Source organism: Mytilus edulis, chromosome 6 (genome assembly GCF_963676685.1).
Source record: "Mytilus edulis chromosome 6, xbMytEdul2.2, whole genome shotgun sequence".
NCBI classification, from domain to species: Eukaryota; Metazoa; Mollusca; class Bivalvia; order Mytilida; family Mytilidae; genus Mytilus; species Mytilus edulis.
The window spans coordinates 69,593,935-69,614,726 of record NC_092349.1 but is presented as its reverse complement, the minus strand read 5'-3'; the positions used below and the strand labels follow the sequence as shown (position 1 = coordinate 69,614,726).

At 31.2% G+C, this 20,792-nt stretch overlaps 1 protein-coding gene across 1 annotated transcript in view; it reads right to left on the bottom strand.

Annotated features, from left to right (window-relative positions):
- Positions 1 to 2,645: 2,645 nt before the first annotated feature.
- The window catches only part of LOC139528258 (beta-1,3-glucosyltransferase-like), a 51,117-nt gene continuing 32,970 nt past the window's right edge, over positions 2,646 to 20,792 (bottom strand). Inside the window, exons 10-15 of the mRNA XM_071324146.1 lie at positions 17,764 to 17,877; positions 17,071 to 17,173; positions 16,638 to 16,763; positions 13,126 to 13,273; positions 7,367 to 9,830; positions 2,646 to 3,401 (exon numbers count right to left, since the gene is read on the bottom strand). Of these exons, the coding sequence (XP_071180247.1) occupies positions 9,675 to 9,830; positions 13,126 to 13,273; positions 16,638 to 16,763; positions 17,071 to 17,173; positions 17,764 to 17,877 (647 nt within the window). The 3' untranslated portion in view covers positions 2,646 to 3,401; positions 7,367 to 9,674. The remainder of the gene's footprint in view (positions 3,402 to 7,366; positions 9,831 to 13,125; positions 13,274 to 16,637; positions 16,764 to 17,070; positions 17,174 to 17,763; positions 17,878 to 20,792) is intronic.

Here is a 20,792-nt window from a genome sequence, read left to right as displayed (position 1 = left end):
ACGAGAAACACTTATGAACCACATCAACAAACGACAACCATTTAACAGCAGGTTCCTGACTTCAGACAAGTGCAAACAAATGCAGCAGGTTTAAATGTTTTAAGAGGTGGCAACCTTCATCCTTACCTGAAACAATAGTAGAACATAACAACATAGAAAAACTCACAATAAATTATCTACTGAAATGGCTAAATTTGATCAAAAATTTGTAAGGGTTCCACGGAACCCAGTGTCTCGCCTACTTTTGCTATAAATCGCAGGCTCAACAAAAATGAGGAAAGAAATCAATAAAAATATTCCTCTTGATACTATCTTTTGGTTGTAAGAAGCTTCTGTCCAAGTTTGGTAAAAATCCAGGATAGTTTATGAATCTAATAAATGTTTTAAAAACTTTAACTGCAGACTGTATGTGTAATGTTAACTGGAAGAAAAATCTAAGTCCATTTAAAAGTGAAATACGGAAAAAATGGATTTATTTTTTTACAAAATTTACTTCTGGATACTATCTTATGATCATTAACAAGCTTCTGTCCAAGTTTGGTACAAACCTAGGATAGTTTAAGAAAGTTATTAAAATTTTAAAAACTTTAACTTTAATTTGGGGTACTTGTCTATCCCAAATTCATGTATTTGGTTTTGATGTTATTATTTTTGTTATTCTCGTGGGATTTTGTCTGATGCTTGGTCCGTTTCTGTGTGTGTTACATTGTAGTGTTGTGTCGTTGTTCTCCTCTTATATTTAATGCGTTTCCCTCAGTTTTAGTTTGTTACCCCGATTTTGTTTTTTGTCCATGGATTTATGAGTTTGAACAGCGGTATACTGCTGTTGCCTTTAATTAACCACAGAGTTAATGTAATGTTTCCCCACAGAAAAACTTAGTCCATTTAAAAGTGAAATACAGTAAAAATGGAATTTCATTTTTACAAAATTTACTTCTGGATACTATCTTCTGATCATAAACAAGCTTCTGTCCAAGTTTGGTACAAACCCAGGATAGTTTAAGAAAGTTATTAAAATTTTAAAAACTTTAACCACAGAGTGAATGTAATGTTTCCCCGCAGAAAAACTAAGTCCATTTATAAGTAAAATACGCAAAAAAATGGAATTTTATTTTTACAAAATTTACTTCTGGATACTATCTTATGATCATAAACAAGGTTCTGTCCAAGTTTGGTAGAAATCCAGTATAGTTTAAGAAAGTTATTAAAATTTCAAAAACTTTAACCACAGAGTGAATATTTGTGGACGCCGCCGCCGACACCGACGACGTAGGAATGTAGGATCGCTTAGTCTCACTTTTTCGACTAAAGTCGAAGGCTCGACAAAAAGTATTATTAACAAAACAAGTAAACATACATTGAACGAATAAATTTAATCTATGACACAATATAAATACAATATGTAAAACTAGTAACTTTTGGGGCCCTTTATATCTTGCTGTTTAGTGTGAGCCAAGGCTCCATGTTGAAGACCATACTGTGACCTATAATGGTTTACTTTTATAAATTGTGACTTGGATGGTCTCATTCACACTCGTACCACATCTTTTTATATCTATCATACTTTCTTTTCTTGTAAATTGCCTTTCTCAGATCTGTATTCATAAAAGGTGTAGGTGATACGATTGACCTTCTTTTTTTTTCATTGGTATGTGCTGGTCAATAATACTAACACAAACAGTGTACAAACATACATAATTAAGCTAATCAAAAATGTTTCACGACTAAAAACCTTTTAATTGAAATGAAATATTGTTGTGACACACACACTGAGACCCCAATTTAAATTAGATATACAATATTTTGATCAAATATTTTGTTTGTTTTTCAGGACAAAATGTATAACATCAAGCTCTATTTTATGAAACATGTAGCTTTGTTTAATTGAAAACATTACACATAGTTTTTAATAGAGACAGAGACTATTCCTCTTCTAAATTGTTGTAATTCATATCACCAGTAATGATACATGTACCATTGTCATATTTTTCAAATATTTTATAATTTTTTCCCCCAGTCTTTTCATTTAAAATAAAGTATCATAGAGGGGTGTGCAAAAACCAAATATTAACCACTTCCAGTTCATGCTGTATGTACTGAATTTTGATCATCATCAAACTATTCTGGCATTTATGCCACTCAAGTCAAACAGTTCAAAGACCTTTTCTTTGAGCAAATTCTTTAATTTATTTACAAAAGCGAGAGTAATAATATAGTTTCATGTTCAGCAAACTCCAAAATCTGGGTTAAATTATAAGTTGGTGTTTTGTTTAAAAAGTTTACATCATAATGAACATGTAATGCTGTTTTATTTAATCTACTATAAACACTGACTTAAATTTGGAAGTAAGAAATTTTATTCCTTTTAATATGCAAGCCAAATGAAGGACAAGAAGCTTTACAGAAAATCTCACATAAATGTATTTCTGTACAGTATAGGAAGTATTATAACCAAATCAAACCATGAACTTTTTCAAATCATGGGAAAAAAGCCTTTCTCATGTGTTTTTCACCTGTTTCAATATTAGAGCAAGAATATTGTTGCATTGGTGATTTATATAGAACAGTAACCTCATTTCTATACTTATCCATATCAATGATGAAAACAATTCTTGTACTGAATTCAAATAAAAAATAAAATTAAAAACTGTTTAATATGTTTATTTGGCAGTAGTAAAATAATAATAAATATTGTATAAAAAATGTGTAAAATCAGGATCATTGCATTATCAATAAAGAAAACAGTGTAGAAAAAAACCCCACAAAATAACCAAGGTGCACATGTTTCATACCCAAACTCATAATTCAAACATCTGAAAACAGGAAGTACCGGTATGTGTTCAACAGATCTAAAAAGCATTACAATAGTGCAAGTTATCTCTGTCAAGCTTCTGATCAAATATGAGATCAACCTTTTCAGTACTTAATGTGAAAAATATTCAGAAGAATGGACACTTGATTGGGTTAATTCCTAGAGTTAGGGTACAAAACATCATCATAAGTAATATAAAGGCGAGGGGGAAACTCATTAAAAAAACAAACATATTTAAAAGTATTTTAAGACTTCATTTTTGGTATCATATATGGTACCTGTAAAACTACAATAAACAACTCCTTTTTTGAATGTTTAGTTTAAAGGTTAGAGAAAAACATATATATATATAAAATATAAGCTACAATACTCTTATACCAAAAGACTAATATTCCCTACTTTTTTATACATCACAAACCATGGCACATTAAAGTATTTTTTTTTTATGTAAATAGACAGAAAATCATCCAAACTTGAGCAACAAAAAAGATTTTCTTGGTATAAAAGGTATACATGTATACTTGGAAGCTATAATACAATAATTAACCTCTTCCATTAATTATCCTGATGTAAAGATGGTAACCCGTCCCTAGGATTTTCATGGCATTCCATGGAATTTCCATGGCAAAATTGTTGCCATGAAAACGATGGAGTATTGAAACGAGCTTTTTCATGGTTTTCATGAATTCCATGGCATCGAAAAAAAGAGTGACAGGGATTGTATACTCAGTATTTCCATCGTTGCCATGAAATCATAAAAGGATGGAAAGCATGGCATTGATGGCAAATTGCCATGATTTCCATGGAAAGTATGGCATCAATGGCAGGTTGACATGGCCTCTATGAAAAGTATGGTATCTATGGCAGGTTGCCATGAAAATGATGGCAACAATTACAGATTGCCATGGAAAGTATGGCATCCATGGCATTTCCCTGGTATTCACTCACAAATGGACGTGTAGACCTGTAATATTACCTTGTATAGTTCTGTATAGTTTAATAACATATTCTTTTCAAAATAGGACACCGGAAAAGTAAATATCTACAGGAGTTCTCATCAGATTGAATTAACCTGATTACTTTCAAAATAAAGCTTCACCGTTTAAATTTCATTGCCATATATTGCTAGCAAAATAGATTAAAATAATAAAAACTATTAAAATTAGACTATGTTTTAATGTAAAGTTAAACATTTTGGAAATGTTCAAAGTTCATTATTGCTATCTTTCGTCTATCTTGTCTTGTGTTCCTTACTTGGCTTTGGCAGATGGTTGATGACCTGGTGGACAACTTTCCATTTCTTTCATATGATGCCTAGAAAAAAAAGTTACCATATATATTAATTTTTATTCTGAAAAATATATATATACTAGTGAAATAAAATTAACAAAAAATGTGTTTGATATTTTGCACTGCAGGCCTTGCGGTCATAAAACTTTCGAGTCTGTTTTTTGTACTCGTACTCGAAAATCAACCAATCAACATGCTGGATTTCATGTTTCGAGCATGATTTTTGTGCTCCGAGCACTGAGCAAAGTTTTATGACTTCAACCCCTGGTGTTTGGTATCAAGAGATAATGTGTGATAATTATTTTAAAAATTGGAAATCTTTGTAAGACACACGTGTAGATGCTCTGTAGAGCACACAGCGACCTTCCAACAGCTATCATGTCAGGCATTGAAGTTCAAATTATATATAAAAGTTTATATAGCTTTCTATACCCATATCTCATGCTGCATTGATAACATTTCCCCATATTCCTCTATTTATAGTTACACTGTATTATTAACATAATGTATTATGAGTGAGTGACTATTACTGACCACAAAAGAAACAGTTGATTGTAGATATCATATAATTTGTTTTGTTGGTTTTATTTTCCCAGATTTAGTTCATGTCCATTAACATTTTGATTTTGTCCAACATAATAAATCATCAGTCACCGTCTTCCTACTAACAGTAGATGAAGGCATATTTACCCTTATAGTTAAAGCAAGTGACATTGACCTTTAATAATTTTTCATTGTGATGATACATACATATATATTGCGGTCATTTTTCTTGTTTGACACTGGTTTCTGTCCAATTTTCCTTCTTTGGTGTATCCATAAAGTTTCTGCTACTTGTGGGAATGGTATATTGACTATCTGTTGAAAGCTGTGATTCTTGATGTTCTGTTCTACAATAGGCCTGTAAAATTTCATTGAAAAGTTTATGAAAATACTAAGATACTTATCATACATGTACCTTACAGAAAAAAATCTTTTCAATATCATTTGAGTTTGACTGAACAATCACGCTGTTGTAAACTAAACAAAGACACATATTATTGGTATACATGTCAGGAAATGTACCTGATCACAGTAATGACTATTGACTGTAAACGCCAGTGCAACCCCCTTTTTTTCTTAATTGAATTTTTAACTCGTTTACCCTAGGTGAAAATGAACATGCTTCTTAGAACATAAAATGCACTTGAAAATAGTATAATGGAAGAAATTATATGATATATATTGTTCACTGTTGACCTTCCATGTGTCCAAACTTCATCGGGATGTCAATGTTGACGTTATATTTTTCTCTGATTGTTCAATTTTGATACCTATTTGGAGTTTCTAGATACAATTCATACATATGAAAAACAGTGATAGCCACATAGAAATATCGACATACCATAATGATACTTGATAAACGGCAAGTTTCTCCTCGACTGTTCGTTCTTTGTTGTTCTATCTTTTCAAATTTTCAACAACCGGAAAAGCGCGAGTTTTAGTAATGCGCATGCGCAAAATAACTTCCTGTTCAAATCCCGCGAAAATATGAATGACATAAATTGCGATCTTTGTTCAACTATTTCAAATATCTGTACATGTTATTTTTATGCAGAAATCATTCAAATATATATACTATGTGAAAAAAATTAATGCATTTTATTTCTTTTTTCCAACGAAATTCAGTATCAAACGATTTCCCCACCTCTTTTTCCCATACACACTTTTTAAGACACTTATCAGTATCTTAAGTTTTATAAGTGGAATTTATACACAAGGTTTGAAACCACAAAAGGAAGATTGGGATTGATTTTAATGGTTATGGTCCAACAGTTAAGGAATAAGGGACCAAAAACAATACTTTTCTAATACTTTGTATAGATTGCTTATATTTCTTTACCCTTTCAATTTAGGGGTTTTATTCTTGAATTCATTGGGTTCTTCTTTAATATGCTAAATGTTACCATGTATAAAGTTTTAGGAATTTGGGTCCCATTTTTAAATTGGTGCACATTGAGGTCCAAAGGGTCCAAAATTAAACTTTGTTTTATTTCATCAAAAATTGAATTTATTTATTGGAGTTCTTTGATATATGCCAAATCTAATTGTGTATTTCAATTTTTAATTTTTGGTCTTGTTTTCAAATTGGTCTACATTAAGGTCCAAAGGGTCCAAAATAAGACTAAGTATGATTTCATAAACAATTAAATTCTTAAGGTTCTTTGATATGCCAAATACAACTGTGTATTTAGATTTTTTACTTTGGGTCCCGTTTTCCAGTTGGTCCACATTAAGGCCCCAGGGTCCAAAATTAAACTCAGTTTGATTACAACAAAAATTGAATTGTTGGTGTTCTTTTATATGCTGAATATTAACATGTATTTAGATTTAGATTTTTTTATTATGGGCCAACTTCAATTTTTAAGTTGGTTCATTGTGACCACATTAAGCTCCAAAATTAAAATGTTTTGTTTGCATTCAACAAAAATTAAATATAAGAAGTTCTTTGCTGAATCTAACCATGTATTTCGATTTTTGATTTTTTGGACCCGTTATCAAATTGGTTTACATTAAGGGTCCAAAATCAAACTTTGTTTAATTTCATCAAAAATTGATTCCTTGAGGTTCTTTGATATGCACAATCAACAGTATTCAGATTTCTTATTTTGGGTCCCGTTTTCAAATTGGTCCTCATTAATTAGATTAATTTTAACAAAAAATAAATTCTGTGGGTTCTTTGATTTGCTGAATCTAAACATGTATTTAGATTTTTGTATATGGGCCCAGTCTTCATGTTGGTGCAAATCGGTGTCCAAAATAAAGCTTTTTGATTTCAACAAAATTGGAATTATTGGGGTTCATTAATATGCTGAATCTAAACATGTATTTAGATTTTTGATAATGTTTTCAGTAACTTTTTATGTTTCAAATCATCAAAATATTCTAAGTCCAATTTGCCTTCGTTTTCATCTTTGAAAATTTCTAAGTGCTGCTTTTCCATCGTTTGCCTTCCTTAAAAATTTCAAAGTCCACAGTTTGCCATCGTTTCCATCCCCCCAAAAAGTTAAAGTCCAAACTTTGCCATCGATTGCCATAGATTTTCATCCTTTCCATGAAATTTCTTTCATGGCAAATATGGAAACGATGGCAATTTTTGCCATGGAAAATTTTTGCCATGAATTTCATGGAATTTCATCAAATTTTACATCGTTTCCATCCTTTTTCCATGAAAAATCGATGGCATAGATGGAATGCCATGAAAATCCTAGGGACGGGAAGTGCTAAGACACAGCAGCTGCAATCAGACTTATAAATATATATATACTCACTTAATCCAAAAATTATAGAGGACAAAATCTGGAATTACTAAAAGTTAAATGTTTTACAATATTTATTGAAATGTTAGTTCATAAAATTAGACCTAGACTTAATCTTAAAGATTTACTCTAATTTGTTCTAACTACAATTCTAACAAATAAATTGCAAATGATTGCTAAACTACTTTTAAAGCTATAGACCATGTAGTTTGGTAAGGCAAATATGAGTGTAATTACACTGAATATGTTAAAACAAAGGGTTGAACATTTTATAATAAAACTCAATAGTACATTATAGTTATTATTTGGCTTAAATACATGGTTGGATAGAAAAGAACAGTAGAGAAAGATATGTTTTCATGAATAAAGCAAAATGAAAACTTAAATAAACTTTTCATGATTTGAAGAAAAATAAAACAAAGATCTACTTTCTATCAATTAAACTTCTACTTTGTACCTGAATATTAAGATAAGTCATTTCTAATTATATGGATAAATTTGACTTTTAATAATATCATTGGTAGAATTAAAGCTATCCTCCACCCTTTTCAAAAGTGTTTATTTCAGATAAAAAAAAAACCAACTAAGTAAACAAATTCATCACAACACTAATTAGAATTATATTTATAAAAAATAATAATGGATGACATAAATCTAGATATAACTATCTACTGATGTAGTGCACTGGGTTTAAAATGGAGGTTTTGATTTTGTTTGTGTTGTTTATTCATCTGTATTCAGTCTTGTGTTTTGAGTTCAATATTTTTCATCTTTTTAACTTTTGACCTCAGTGGAGTTTGACCTTAGTGGAGTTTGACCTTAGTGGTGTCTGACTTTATATCAAAAACAACATAAATAAGGCACAAAAAAATCAAATGCATTTTCATAATTATTTACCTTTCAAAACAGATTACCAAAATACAAGAAATAATAATGATATTTGTTGCTTGGATTTATCCAGTAAAAAAGTTTGTTTTGTGTACATTCATTCAGCTTTACTTCTTTAATAAACCAAAAAATGTCTCTCTCTTATAAAATTATAATCAATTTACATTTATACTGCCCTGAATAACTTTTTAATACAAGTAAATATGAGATTCAAACATAAAAAAAAAATTCTCAAAGAAAGTACATGTCTCATTTATCAAGCAAAAACTATGCACATACAAATGTACATGTTTGCATGTCACTTTAAAAACCAGTTCTTAACCTGCAGTTTTACATACAAATAAATCGTTATTATTAATTTAATATGATTGACTACAGGTTTCATGACCAGTATTGCAATTTTTTTTTCAAAGTACTAAAAAAAATTTCACATACCTTTTAAACCTCAAACGTTTCTTTACTTTAGACCTATTATTATTCATAGGGTACACATTTTCATGGATTAATGGGTAAAGGCAAACCACAATTTTAAATGTTTAATAATTACATTAGATGTATGTTTCATTATAATACTTTATTCTGATTGGCTAATTGCACATCACACGTTATTCCTTCAGCAATTGCATCACTTAATAAAACTTATCATCCATGATAACACGTGGTCCCACAATAAAGTTCACAGGTGAATTTAATAAAAAAAAAACAATATTAAATTTGTGTTTTCATAATCATAGCTAAAAAATGTAATTATAAGTATTGAATGCTTCTTTTTGTAACTTCATAGGGTTGTAAAAGCGTTGACCTGCACAAAACTGGTGAAGGGCTCAGTAGAACCTTGCTCTTCCCCAGTTTCTCAGCCTAATTCAAAAAAGTTTATATTTTTATGACATTGACCTAATATTGTATATATATATTCTGACTCTTTCTTTTTTTTTTATATTTCATTGAACAACCAATTCTCATCACCATGTTCAGTATACCTAAATATATATGAATTAATATGTCAAGTTGGATTAGAATTTTATTCAAGGTTGTAACTACTGAATGATAAAATATAAAGGTTGACCATTTACTATTGTAGGAATTGGCTTCAAGTTGAATTTCACCTTTGTCAGTACAATTATTCAAACATGATTCTCCTTTATAACAATTTTTACATTTTTAATTATTTTTGATAATACTATAAATTCAGAAAGTATTCTTGTGATTTCAGTAAATACTGTATACAAATTACGCTTTCATAATTTTAAAAAAATGCAACTTTTTTTATTTTGGCAACACCTATCTAGTCGAAATGTTCGCAGTAATAAAAACATCACAAAAAGTTTTGAATTTACAGTATAAAATAATAATAATCAGATTTTTAATTCCTAGCATGGCTTTTATCACAACTCATCATGTCCTTCTTCTGTGACTGGTTCTTCTACTGGTTCCTTCATTAAATAATCATACACTTTATAAGGGTCATTCATCCAGTGTTTATGGAATGAGACATGTGTCCTGGGTCGGAGGAATTCTGGACTGTAATCTTCTAATCTAGCCTTAAACAGAGACAACATTTGTATTATTCAACAAATGAATATTGTTTGTTTACAGTTGAATTGCATGTTTGTGAGATTGAAATTTTAATAATAGACCAATGTATTTGTTTTTATAGTGATTAGGATTATATTACAATGTTGACTGCTGTATCCCAATTTTTTACATTTTTAACTGTCATATCTGTTTGGTTTGTTCACCCATTGTTGCCAATATATTGGAATTTTAGGTGACTGTCATACAAGTGAGAGGTTTACTTAGCTTAAAAAAAAGGTTTAATCCACCATTCTTTACATGAGGAAATGCCTGTACCAAGTCAGGAATATGACATTTGTTATCCATTCGTTTGAATGTGTTAGTGTTTGATTTTGCCATTGATTTAGGGACTTTCTGTTTGATACTTTCCACAGAGTTCAGTATTATACTATCATAAAAAATTAACAAATATTACAAGTCAAAATCAATGACCTAATAGGTAAGTTCAATCATATCAATTTAAAGGACCCATTTACAGTTTGATGAGTGAATTAAATCAAAGCCTTAAAGGCTGTAAAAGCAATTGCTGCTATGTTAATGTTTGGGGACTTTTATTTTTCATCCACATATATACAAGAATTAAACCTGACATGAGTGTTGTCTAGTTAAAAGTAAGAAGGTTTTAACTTTATATAAATAAAAGACTTTAGCAGAAAGTCATTTTTAATATGTTTTATATTTCACAAGGAGACAACACGTTTACCAGGCTAAAGTTGGGGTCAAATATACATGTGCTGAAACATATAACTCAAAAAGAAATCATCATGGATTATCCCCTGGTAGTGTTTGTAACTTCCTTGGCAATAATTTCCTTTATTGATTTAATTTTAATAATTGTCATTATTAATTTATATTTAACCATTAACACAAATGATTAAGTTAAAACATTTCAACTTTCCAGACCAAATGTTAAAAAACGGGAAAGAAATAAAATATCTTACAAGACATAAACATGTAAAGAATAAATGTATATTTCAGCTTAATAAAAATATTTTCATAATGTTACTTTGTCATCATTTTTAAAACTAAGTTCCAAACATTATTGCTCAGTTGATATGTGTCCTTCTGATGCGGTACGAGCACAGGCACTTGTTTCTATCCATAGGAAGCTTAAGGTCGATTATCCATATAAATAGTTTTATATGGATAGTCGACCTTCCTATGGATAGAAACAAGTGCATGTGGGTACGAGATAACTACAATTCTCATGCAATCCCGAAAAGGGGGGTCATCACAGACAAACATGACATTAAATCGTTATCACTGAAGTAGTATATATATTGTATAGGGGCCAGCTTAAGGACGCCTCCAGGTGCGGGAATTTTTCGCTGCATTGAAGACCTGTTGGTGACCTTAATTCTGCTGTTGTATGTTTTTCTATGGTCGGGTTGTTGTCTCTTTGACAAATTCCCCATTTCCATTCTCAATTTTATTATACGAACAAGAACAAACAGCTCTACGTTGCTTTGATATTTATCAATTTTCAGGAAACATTGCGAAAAATGATCTTCAATATTTCGAAAACATGTGAAATAAAATTGCTAACACGGTGGACCGTCGAGTGTCAACAAACGTAGTAGACTTGTTCACTGAAAAGACGAGGATAATGGTTTCATCTGACATTTGTTATGCAAACCCAGTTTTGATCATGATATTTAAAAAGACGTACTTTTTTTCAATCTATGTATTAATAAACTAGAAAATTCCAAATTGTAAATATCTCTTCATCTGGACCGACTTGGCATCTACTACGTTTGGACGGGTCCATTTCATTAGTAAGGTGATCGATAAATATTACGGAGTTTCGACAGAAAAGGAAAACGAACTTATTGTTATGTGTTTTCAACAAGGGTTTCGTTCCGCTAAATTATTTGCGCAAATAAAGTTTGTCTATTTTTAGATTACAGGTAATAATTTGACACTACGCATTAACCTGTGTAGTGATTTTGATTTTACGATAAATGTATGAATGAACGATAATTTTATGAATGAACAAGAGCACCTGACCTCTTAAAGAAACACAAATTAAATATAAAAAAAACGTATTTATTAGGAGATAATTCAGTTAAATTTTCAATACTAAATCAACAACTGAAATGAATCCATATTTTGTTGAAACATCGTACGAACGGCGGAAAACGGAATCGCATTTATAAAAATGTACTTTTTTTCACTCGGACTTCTATGTTCTTTGATAGTCAAACGGTTGACCCTTTAAATACAATAATACATCATCAAGAACATATTCTGAAACTTCTTAAATCCACTAACTTTTTTTTTTAAGTTTCAAGCTATGTATTGCATTAGAAAACATACATAGGTGTTAAAGAATGACTGACCAGGAGCCTGTTTAACAAAATACTATGGCTTGATCTGGGCGGAGTCTCTGATCTGGGTCACAAAGATGGCCATACGCGACGGCATAAAAGCAATTGCTTTAAAAAAATAACTGCATTAATATTTAGGGAGTAACAACTTTTAATTCCTAGCATGGCTTTCATCACAACTCATCATGATTTTTCTTCTGTGACTACCTTTAGCTTTGTTTTTTCTTATCAATACCACTGCAATAAATATATATAGTATGAGTTTATATTACTGTAAACAGGGAAATTTTCGCGACAGTTTAATTTTCACTTTTTTCGCGGTAAGACTTGAAATGCGAAAATAAAACGATAGCGAAAATTTCAAGGAAACACTATTCATAAGATGAACACCATATAAGTATATGAATCAGATATGTAGAGCACCATCTCAAGCAAGCGGACATTACGGATATTGTTACATAAACAGAACTCATTATAAATATGTTAATGACACCTGTCAATCAGTTATAAAAGTATTACCTCGTTGAATCTGATACACAGATTAAACAGATCAAACGATACATCAATTAGCATTAATCCTGACAGCATTTAATTCATTCTTAAATAGGTCTACTTTTCTCTTATTGTGTATGTGTTTTTATAAGCAGACAAGACACAACTTTTAATCTCTTTTAACATTTATAAACCGAAAAACAAAAGATTTCGGATTGATTTTATCACTTGATTTACTATAGGTGTAGAGCTGTTCGCTTTCTATATCCCTTATATAAAAAATATTTATATTGGCCAAAGGGAAATCTCAAATTCAAAACAGCGCGAATTAAGATTGTGTCCATAAAATGCGAAATAAAAGACAGCGCAAAAATTTCCCGGTTTACAGTACATTTATGCTGTTGAACTTTGTTACCCTTTTCATAGCTATGGTTACACTTACCTGATGCATATATATAGTATGAGTTAATGGTACACCAATGCCCTTGAGCTTCATTCCTAAGGTCATATCATCAGGAGATTCGTTAGTATTACAGTTGATCAGGTTGTTCTTTTTCATTATATCTACTGCTGCTCTGCTCAGTAGCATCCTATTTATTCAATAGAAAGAAAAAAAATTTAAGTTTTATTTGTCAGAGCGCTTTTTCAAATTGACAATTTACCTGAAATAATGCTTAAGGTGGTACCTAACACTATGGGGAGATAACTCTGTAAATTCAGCTAAACGATTTAATTAAGTTTGTGCTGTTAAGGGAATATTAAGCTTCTCATTGATCAAAATAAATTTTAGTGCAGGTGTTGGGTACCACCTTGAGGCCAATTACTGTGGATTCATTCGTTGGATACTAATATTCATGGATATTGTGGTTACAGGTAAACCTAGAAATTAAGTGTGTAATTAGTTACAAATTTTCCATCAGGTTATATACAGACTTTTAATAGAGAAACAACGAAAAAACAAATATCCTCGAAAGTGCAAGTTTTCCTTAATCCACTTAAACCAGTACCAACGAAAATAATAAATCCACACAATTCGAAAGCCAAGGATGTATTAGAACTAAAACAAATGAGCTATATGAACTAAGAAGCATATTTGAAGGTTTAAATATAAACCAGATGCTCCGCAGGGTGCAGCTTTACAGACTGCAGAGGTCGAACCCTGAACAGTTGGGGCAAGTATGGACACTACATTCAAGCTTGATATAGCTCTGAATTTGGATTGTGATTAAATAGTTGACACAGCATAGGTTTCTGACACAGAATGAATGTGGTCTAATAAACTTAACATTTTTTTTTGCTTTTGAGCAATATATATATATATATAATGCTGTTGAATATTAATCGCCTCAAATATTTGAAGAAAATTTCTTTTTAATTTCTAAAATCTAAAATGAGAAAAATTGTAACCCCCCCATATTTTTTTTCACCTACCCCTTTCCCTTATTTCAAGAATAATCTCAATTCAAATTTCTAATGGAGTTTGCAACAATAACTACTCATTTAAATTCATCATAAAATATTAAAATATAAAATGGTTAAAATTAATATTAATTAATTGTAATTTCTAAAAATAAATTTACAGCTAATGATCTCAAGACAATAATAATTTCTTAATTATTAAATGTATTTTAATCACAGTATTTGATGTTTCTAGAAACAGTTTTAAAAAATTCATACTAGAACTAGTAAAACTAGAGGCTCTTAAGAGCCTGTGTCGCTCACCTTGGTCTATGTGAATATTAAACAAAGGAAGCAGATGCATTCATGACAAAATTGTGTTTTGGTGATGGTGATGTGTTTGTACATCTTACTTTACTAAACAGTCTTGCTGCTTACAATTATCTCTATCTATAATGAACTTGGCCCAGCAGTTTCAGTGGAAAATGTTAATAAAAATTTACAAATTTTATGAAAATTGTTAAAAATTGACTCAACTGACCATTTCGGTCCCGTTGACTTATTTGTAAATCTTATTTTGCTGAACATTATTGCTGTTTACAGTTTATTTCTATCTATAATAATATTCAACATATTAACCAAAAACAGCAAAATTTCCTTAAAATTACCAATTCAGGGGCAGCAACCCAACAACAGGTTGTCCGATTCATCTGAAAATTTCAGGGCAGATAGATCTGCACCTGATAAACAATTTGACCCCATGTCAGATTTGCTCTAAATGCTTTGGTTTTAGAGTAATAAGCCAAAAACTGCATTTTACCCCTATGTTCTATTTTTAGCCATGGCGGCCATCTTGATTTGATGGCCGGGTCACCGGACACATTTTGTAAACTAAATACCCCAAAGATGATTGTGGCCAAGTTTGGATTAATTTGGCCCAGTAGTTTCAGAGGAGAAGATTTTTGTAAAAGATAACTAAGATTTACGAAAAATGGTTTAAAATTGACTATAAAGGGCAATAACTCCTAAAGTGGGTCAACTGACCATTTCGGTCCCGTTGACTTATTTGTAAATCTTACTTTGCTGAACATTATTGCTGTTTACAGTTTATTTTTATTTATAATAATATTCAACATAATAACCAAAAACAGCAAAATTTCCTTAAAATTACCAATTCAGGGGCAGCAACCCAACAGCGGGTTGTCCAATTCATTTGAAAATAGGGCAGATAGATCTTCACCTGATAATTAATATGACCCGGGTCACATTTGCTCTAAATGCTTTGGTTTTTGAGTTATAAGCCAAAAACTGCATTTTACCCCTATGTCCTATTTTTAGCCGTGGCGGCCATCTCATTTGATGGCCAGGTCACCGGACACATTTGTAAAACCCCAATGATGATTGTGGCCAAGTTTGGTTTAATTTGGCCCAGTAGTTTCAGGGTAGAAGATTTTTGTAAAAGTTAACGACGACGGACGACGACGGACGCAAAGTGATGGGAAAAGCTCACTTGGCCCTTTGGGTCAGATGAGCTAAAAATAGCAGAGTACCAACATAAAGAAACAAAGCTAAAGTAATTGTCCATTAACCAGGAAACCCTTGTTTTCCCCCTTTTTTGCCCCTAATTCATAAACAGATAGAGTCATAACTCCACAACTCCAATCCTAACCATCCTTTTGTGGTGTGGTAACTTGTGATACAATTTCAGGCAATTCTATACACGGTTCCACAAGTCATTGTCTGGACACTAGAAAAATGCTTATTTGGGCCCATTTTATACCCCTTATTCCTAAACCAAAGGGACCATAACCCCCAAAATCAATCCAAACCTTCCTTTTTTGTGGTTTTATTCTTTGTGTTTAAATTTCAAAGATTTATATTTACTTATACTTAAGTTATTGGCAAATTTCCAATTATGCTAAAATTATTGGCAAATTTCCAATTATACTTAAGTTATTGGCAAATTTCCAATGGAGTTTGTTAATACTGAAGTTATATATATTGGCAAATTTCAAATACATATACCTAAAAGCAGTATTCAAATAGTTCAAATATTACTTTTGGATTACCTCCCTTACACCTTACACTGCTTTCAAATTGTCTTTTAAAAGTGTCCTTTAACCAGAAAAAAAACACCTTGTTTTTCCCCTTTTTTGCCCCTAATTCATAAATGGTTTAAGTTAAATGAATAAAATTATTAATTATTGTTGGTGTTCAAACACCACTTTTAAGCAACCACTTTTTGGGCTATTTTGTGGTGGCTATTTTATATTGGTGGAGGAAGCCAGAGTGCCTGGAGAAAATCAACACCTTCGATAGGAAAACTGACAATCCTAGTCAACTAAGATTGAGGTCAAGTGGGGTTGGAACTCACAACCTCAGTGTTGACTTGCTAGCGATTACAGAAGTAGAACTACTTAGCTTGGCCACTGAGCCCCCCCCCCCTGAATAAAATGAACAACACATTGAATATGTATCATTTTATTATAGAACTGAACCCAACATGAAGTGAAAAACCTTACATTTGAAGTCTGAAATATTTCATAATTCACTTACCCTCCACCTCCTGTGATGTAATCATATCCCCATCTATACTTGGCAACATTATATCCATATCTTTCCCCAAGATGAATAGGTTCCTTAGAGTCATAACATGCTAATAACTTTCTTAGCCTTTTTAAACTGAAATCCATATAACATTCATGGTTAATATTAAAATTTATGAAAATCAAAGCTTTTTGAAGTGAAAACAGTCTAATTCTATTGAAAATTAACAAGAATATTTCATGAAACTGTATGATTTTCTTGTGCTAAAAATTTAAAAATTATGTCTCCCCCTACATTTTTCTTTTATTAACCTTTCATTTTGTTAGAATATGCAAACTTATTATGTCCTGACATGGAAAATGGCCGTTTCAAGATCCTTTATCAAGCAGGATTTCTTTTTTTTTTATAGTAAGAATTTCAAAGTAACTGAGGCAGTCCTTACTTGATAATAGTATCATCATCAGCAATGAGTAACCATGTATAACCTTTGAACTCAGGACGACTGTCAAATCTGTTTATTATAGCCATTGTTTTCCCACAGTGTCCTGTGAAAATATAAAAATCTTATTAATAATCTTCATATACTTTGTATTTTTTGTTATTCTAAAATGTCACTTAGCAGTTATCTAATGTAAAAAGACAAATACTAAGATACATGTATGTATGGCCTCAAGAAACTATCAACAACCAATCCCAATACTGATCCTTTTAAATAATGTTACATATAAAGAAATTCATCATAGATATCAGAATTAAATTTTGTGAGCCAGACGCCCGTTTCGTCTACAAAAGACTTATCAGTGACCCTGGAATCAAAAAAGATAAAAAGGCCAAATAATGAACAAGGTTGAAAAGCATTGAAAACTTGAAATTCCTAAAGGTTTTGCAAATTACATCTTAGGTTATCTATTTCTGGATAGAAAATCCATAGTGTTTTAATCAAACAAGCGAAACTGTTTGCAACTGCTCACTGATGATACCCCCGCTGCAACTTGATGATTTTAATAGTGTAAAAATATGTAAGTGTTCTGTAAACTGGAAGTAGTTGAGTGATGAATCTGAAAACGCATCTCACAGTATTGATGACTTATATAAACCCTGAAACCAAATTTCAGAAATCCTTTTTTAATCATACCTCTTTCTGTATTGGGTATACCCAAATCTACCGTAGGTATATCTGGATCTTCTGTCTCGCTGTAGTATTGTATATGTGTTGTTGTATTACCCCATGTTGCCTTGACTACTGGAACTGAAATTAAAGATAAATGATAATAAATTCATTATTTTCAGAAGGTTACACAGATTACAAAACAGTTAATCCACCCCATCGCCTTCAACTTCTACATGAAATATTTACATACATACACAAAGATAAACAAAACAAAATGCTATTACACTACATGTGTGCACTATGACTTATATAGTACAGATAGACAAACACCACTGACATGAAAAAAGTATGGCTACAGTAAAGCTTTTTAACTACCAAGGGTTCTCTTCTTGTATCTTTAAGAGATAAGATTAACAGTTTGCAACATAAAAACTACTGCTAAGAGACTCAGAGTTCAATTTTGTTGTGGTTTCTGTTAATATCAGCAAACACACTTTTTAACATTAATAGTTATATTTCATTATTATTTAGACAAGAGTGCACACGCTGAAATGTCTCGCTTTCTTTACTAATCATTGATATTATGTTGATTGATTGATTGATTGTTGGTTGCTTTACGCCGCATTAGCACAAAAGATATTATGTTGATAGTCCTAAATATAAAGCTTTATTACAACTGTCACATAAACTTAACACAGAAAACTTAACATTGACCAATAAAACATGAAAATGAGGCCAAGGTCAGATGAACCATGCCAGGCAGGCATGTACAGCTAACAATTTTTCCATACAACAAATATAGTTGACCTAGCTTATAGTTTAAGAAAAACAGACCAAAACATAAAATCTTAACACTGAGCAATGAACTGTCAAGGTCAAATAAAACCTGGGCGACTGACAAAAAGATCATAAAATATTTCCATACACCAAATGTAGTTGACCTATTGCAATTAGTATTAGAAATAAAGACCAAAACTCAAAAACTTAACTTTGACCACTGAACCATGAAAATGTGGTCAAGGTCAGATGACACCTGCCAGCTAAACATGTACACCTTTTAATCATTTCATACACCAAATGTAGGAGACCTACTGCTTACAGTATAAAACATATGTGACATATAAAACAATCAGCTCAAAATCTGGAGGCATATATAACCAGGTGCTCCGCAGGGCGCAGCTTTATACGACCTTAGAGGTCGAACCCTGAACAGTTGGGGCAAGTATGGACAAAACATTCAAGCGTGATACAGCTCTGAATTTGGATTATGATCAAATTTTTGACATTACATGGTTTTTTTTTACACAAAACAAAAGTCAAGATTTTACAAATCAATTAAAGATTTCTTCTTCAAACTTTTTAAATCTAAAATTAAATAGTTGACACAGCATAGGTTTCTGACACAATGAATGTGGTCTAATGAACTTAAAATATTTTTTTTGCCTTTGAGCAATTCACTATGCTGTTGAATATTAATCCTCTCAAAAAAATGTTTGAAGAAATTTTCTTATTTATGAAATCTGAAATGAGAAAAATTTAAACCCCCCCCCCCTTTTTTCACATCCCCGTTTCCCTTTTTCCAAAACTGATATCAATTCAAATTTCTAATGGAGTTTGCAACAATAACTACTCTTTTAAATACATCATAAAATATTAAAATGTAAAATAAAGTGCTTGTTATCACTGAATGGTAAAGATTGGTTGGTAGTAAAAGTGAATATACATTGTTTATTGTATAAAACAATAAAAAAAACTTCATCAGCAACATTTTATATTGGCAAATTTCCAATGAAGTTATTTACATAAAGTTATTGGCAAATAAAAATAGAAAATGACATCATAGTCATGTCTGGCAAATGTCCAACATACATTATCTAAAAACATTTTAGATAAGATAAGGAAAAAAAGCTTCATCAGCAACATTTTATATTGGCAAATTTCCAATGAAGTTATTTACATAAAGTTATTGGCAAATAAAAATAGAAAATGACATCATAGTCATGTCTGGCAAATTTCCAACATATATTATCAACTACTATTCTATACAAAGAAAGATAACTCCAATTGAAAATTAATTGCTATTGCACAATATTGTGCAATTAGATATTTCTTGCTATTGTGCAATACGGTGCAATTGAAAATTTCTTGCTATTGCACAATACTTGATATGGAATCCTGATTTGGACCAACTTGAAAACTGGGCCCATAATCAAAAATCAAAGTACATATTTAGATAAAGCATATCAAATAAGGCCAATTAAAATTAATTGATAGATTTTCATCCCCGCCCGCCCCTCTGAAATCGCCCCGCCCCGAATTTTTTTATTTTATAAAATTTACGATTTCCGGATTTTGTTCATTCCCGTTACCGGTAACCGTTAAAATTTCGTTACATTCAATGCTTCCTGTTTCAAATTTCGGTTTTGTACCTCGAGTAAATCTAATCAAAATGATTAAGTCGACCTTTCCGCTGCTCTATGATGACAACACCATCTTCCGAGAGTAAAAATTGATAACGAGAATGACATGAAATATTGGTGTTACGAGAAAAACGCTGTTTCCAAGACTGCAAATCGCGGTATGTCACAAATTTCTGTAATTAGAAAACTGCGGACGTTTTTATTTATGCAATGACTTTGTCTCAGGAAATTTAAACTGTAAATGATACCCAAAGCACAAGATTTGTGGAAACCATTGATACAGAAAACATGACTGAATTATAGATATTGAAACACAAGCACGAACTTGTCAGATTTATGACCGTTTATTGAATTTAAAAAGTCGACTATCATACGCATTTTATTTACGCAAGCCCTTTGATTTTACCCATGGCTTTCTTTTTATGTTGACAAACAGCAAATGTCCCAATACACCCAAAAAGACTCATTAAACAACAACTTTTTTTTATTATTAAATTCATGTTTTACATGATAATTATATTTTTATCTTGCATATAAAGTACCAACCCTATTATTTTCAACACTCTGAGTTTTCATTTTATTCTGTACTCATAATAATTGTGTTGCATACCAATGCATTTGCTTCATTTATGG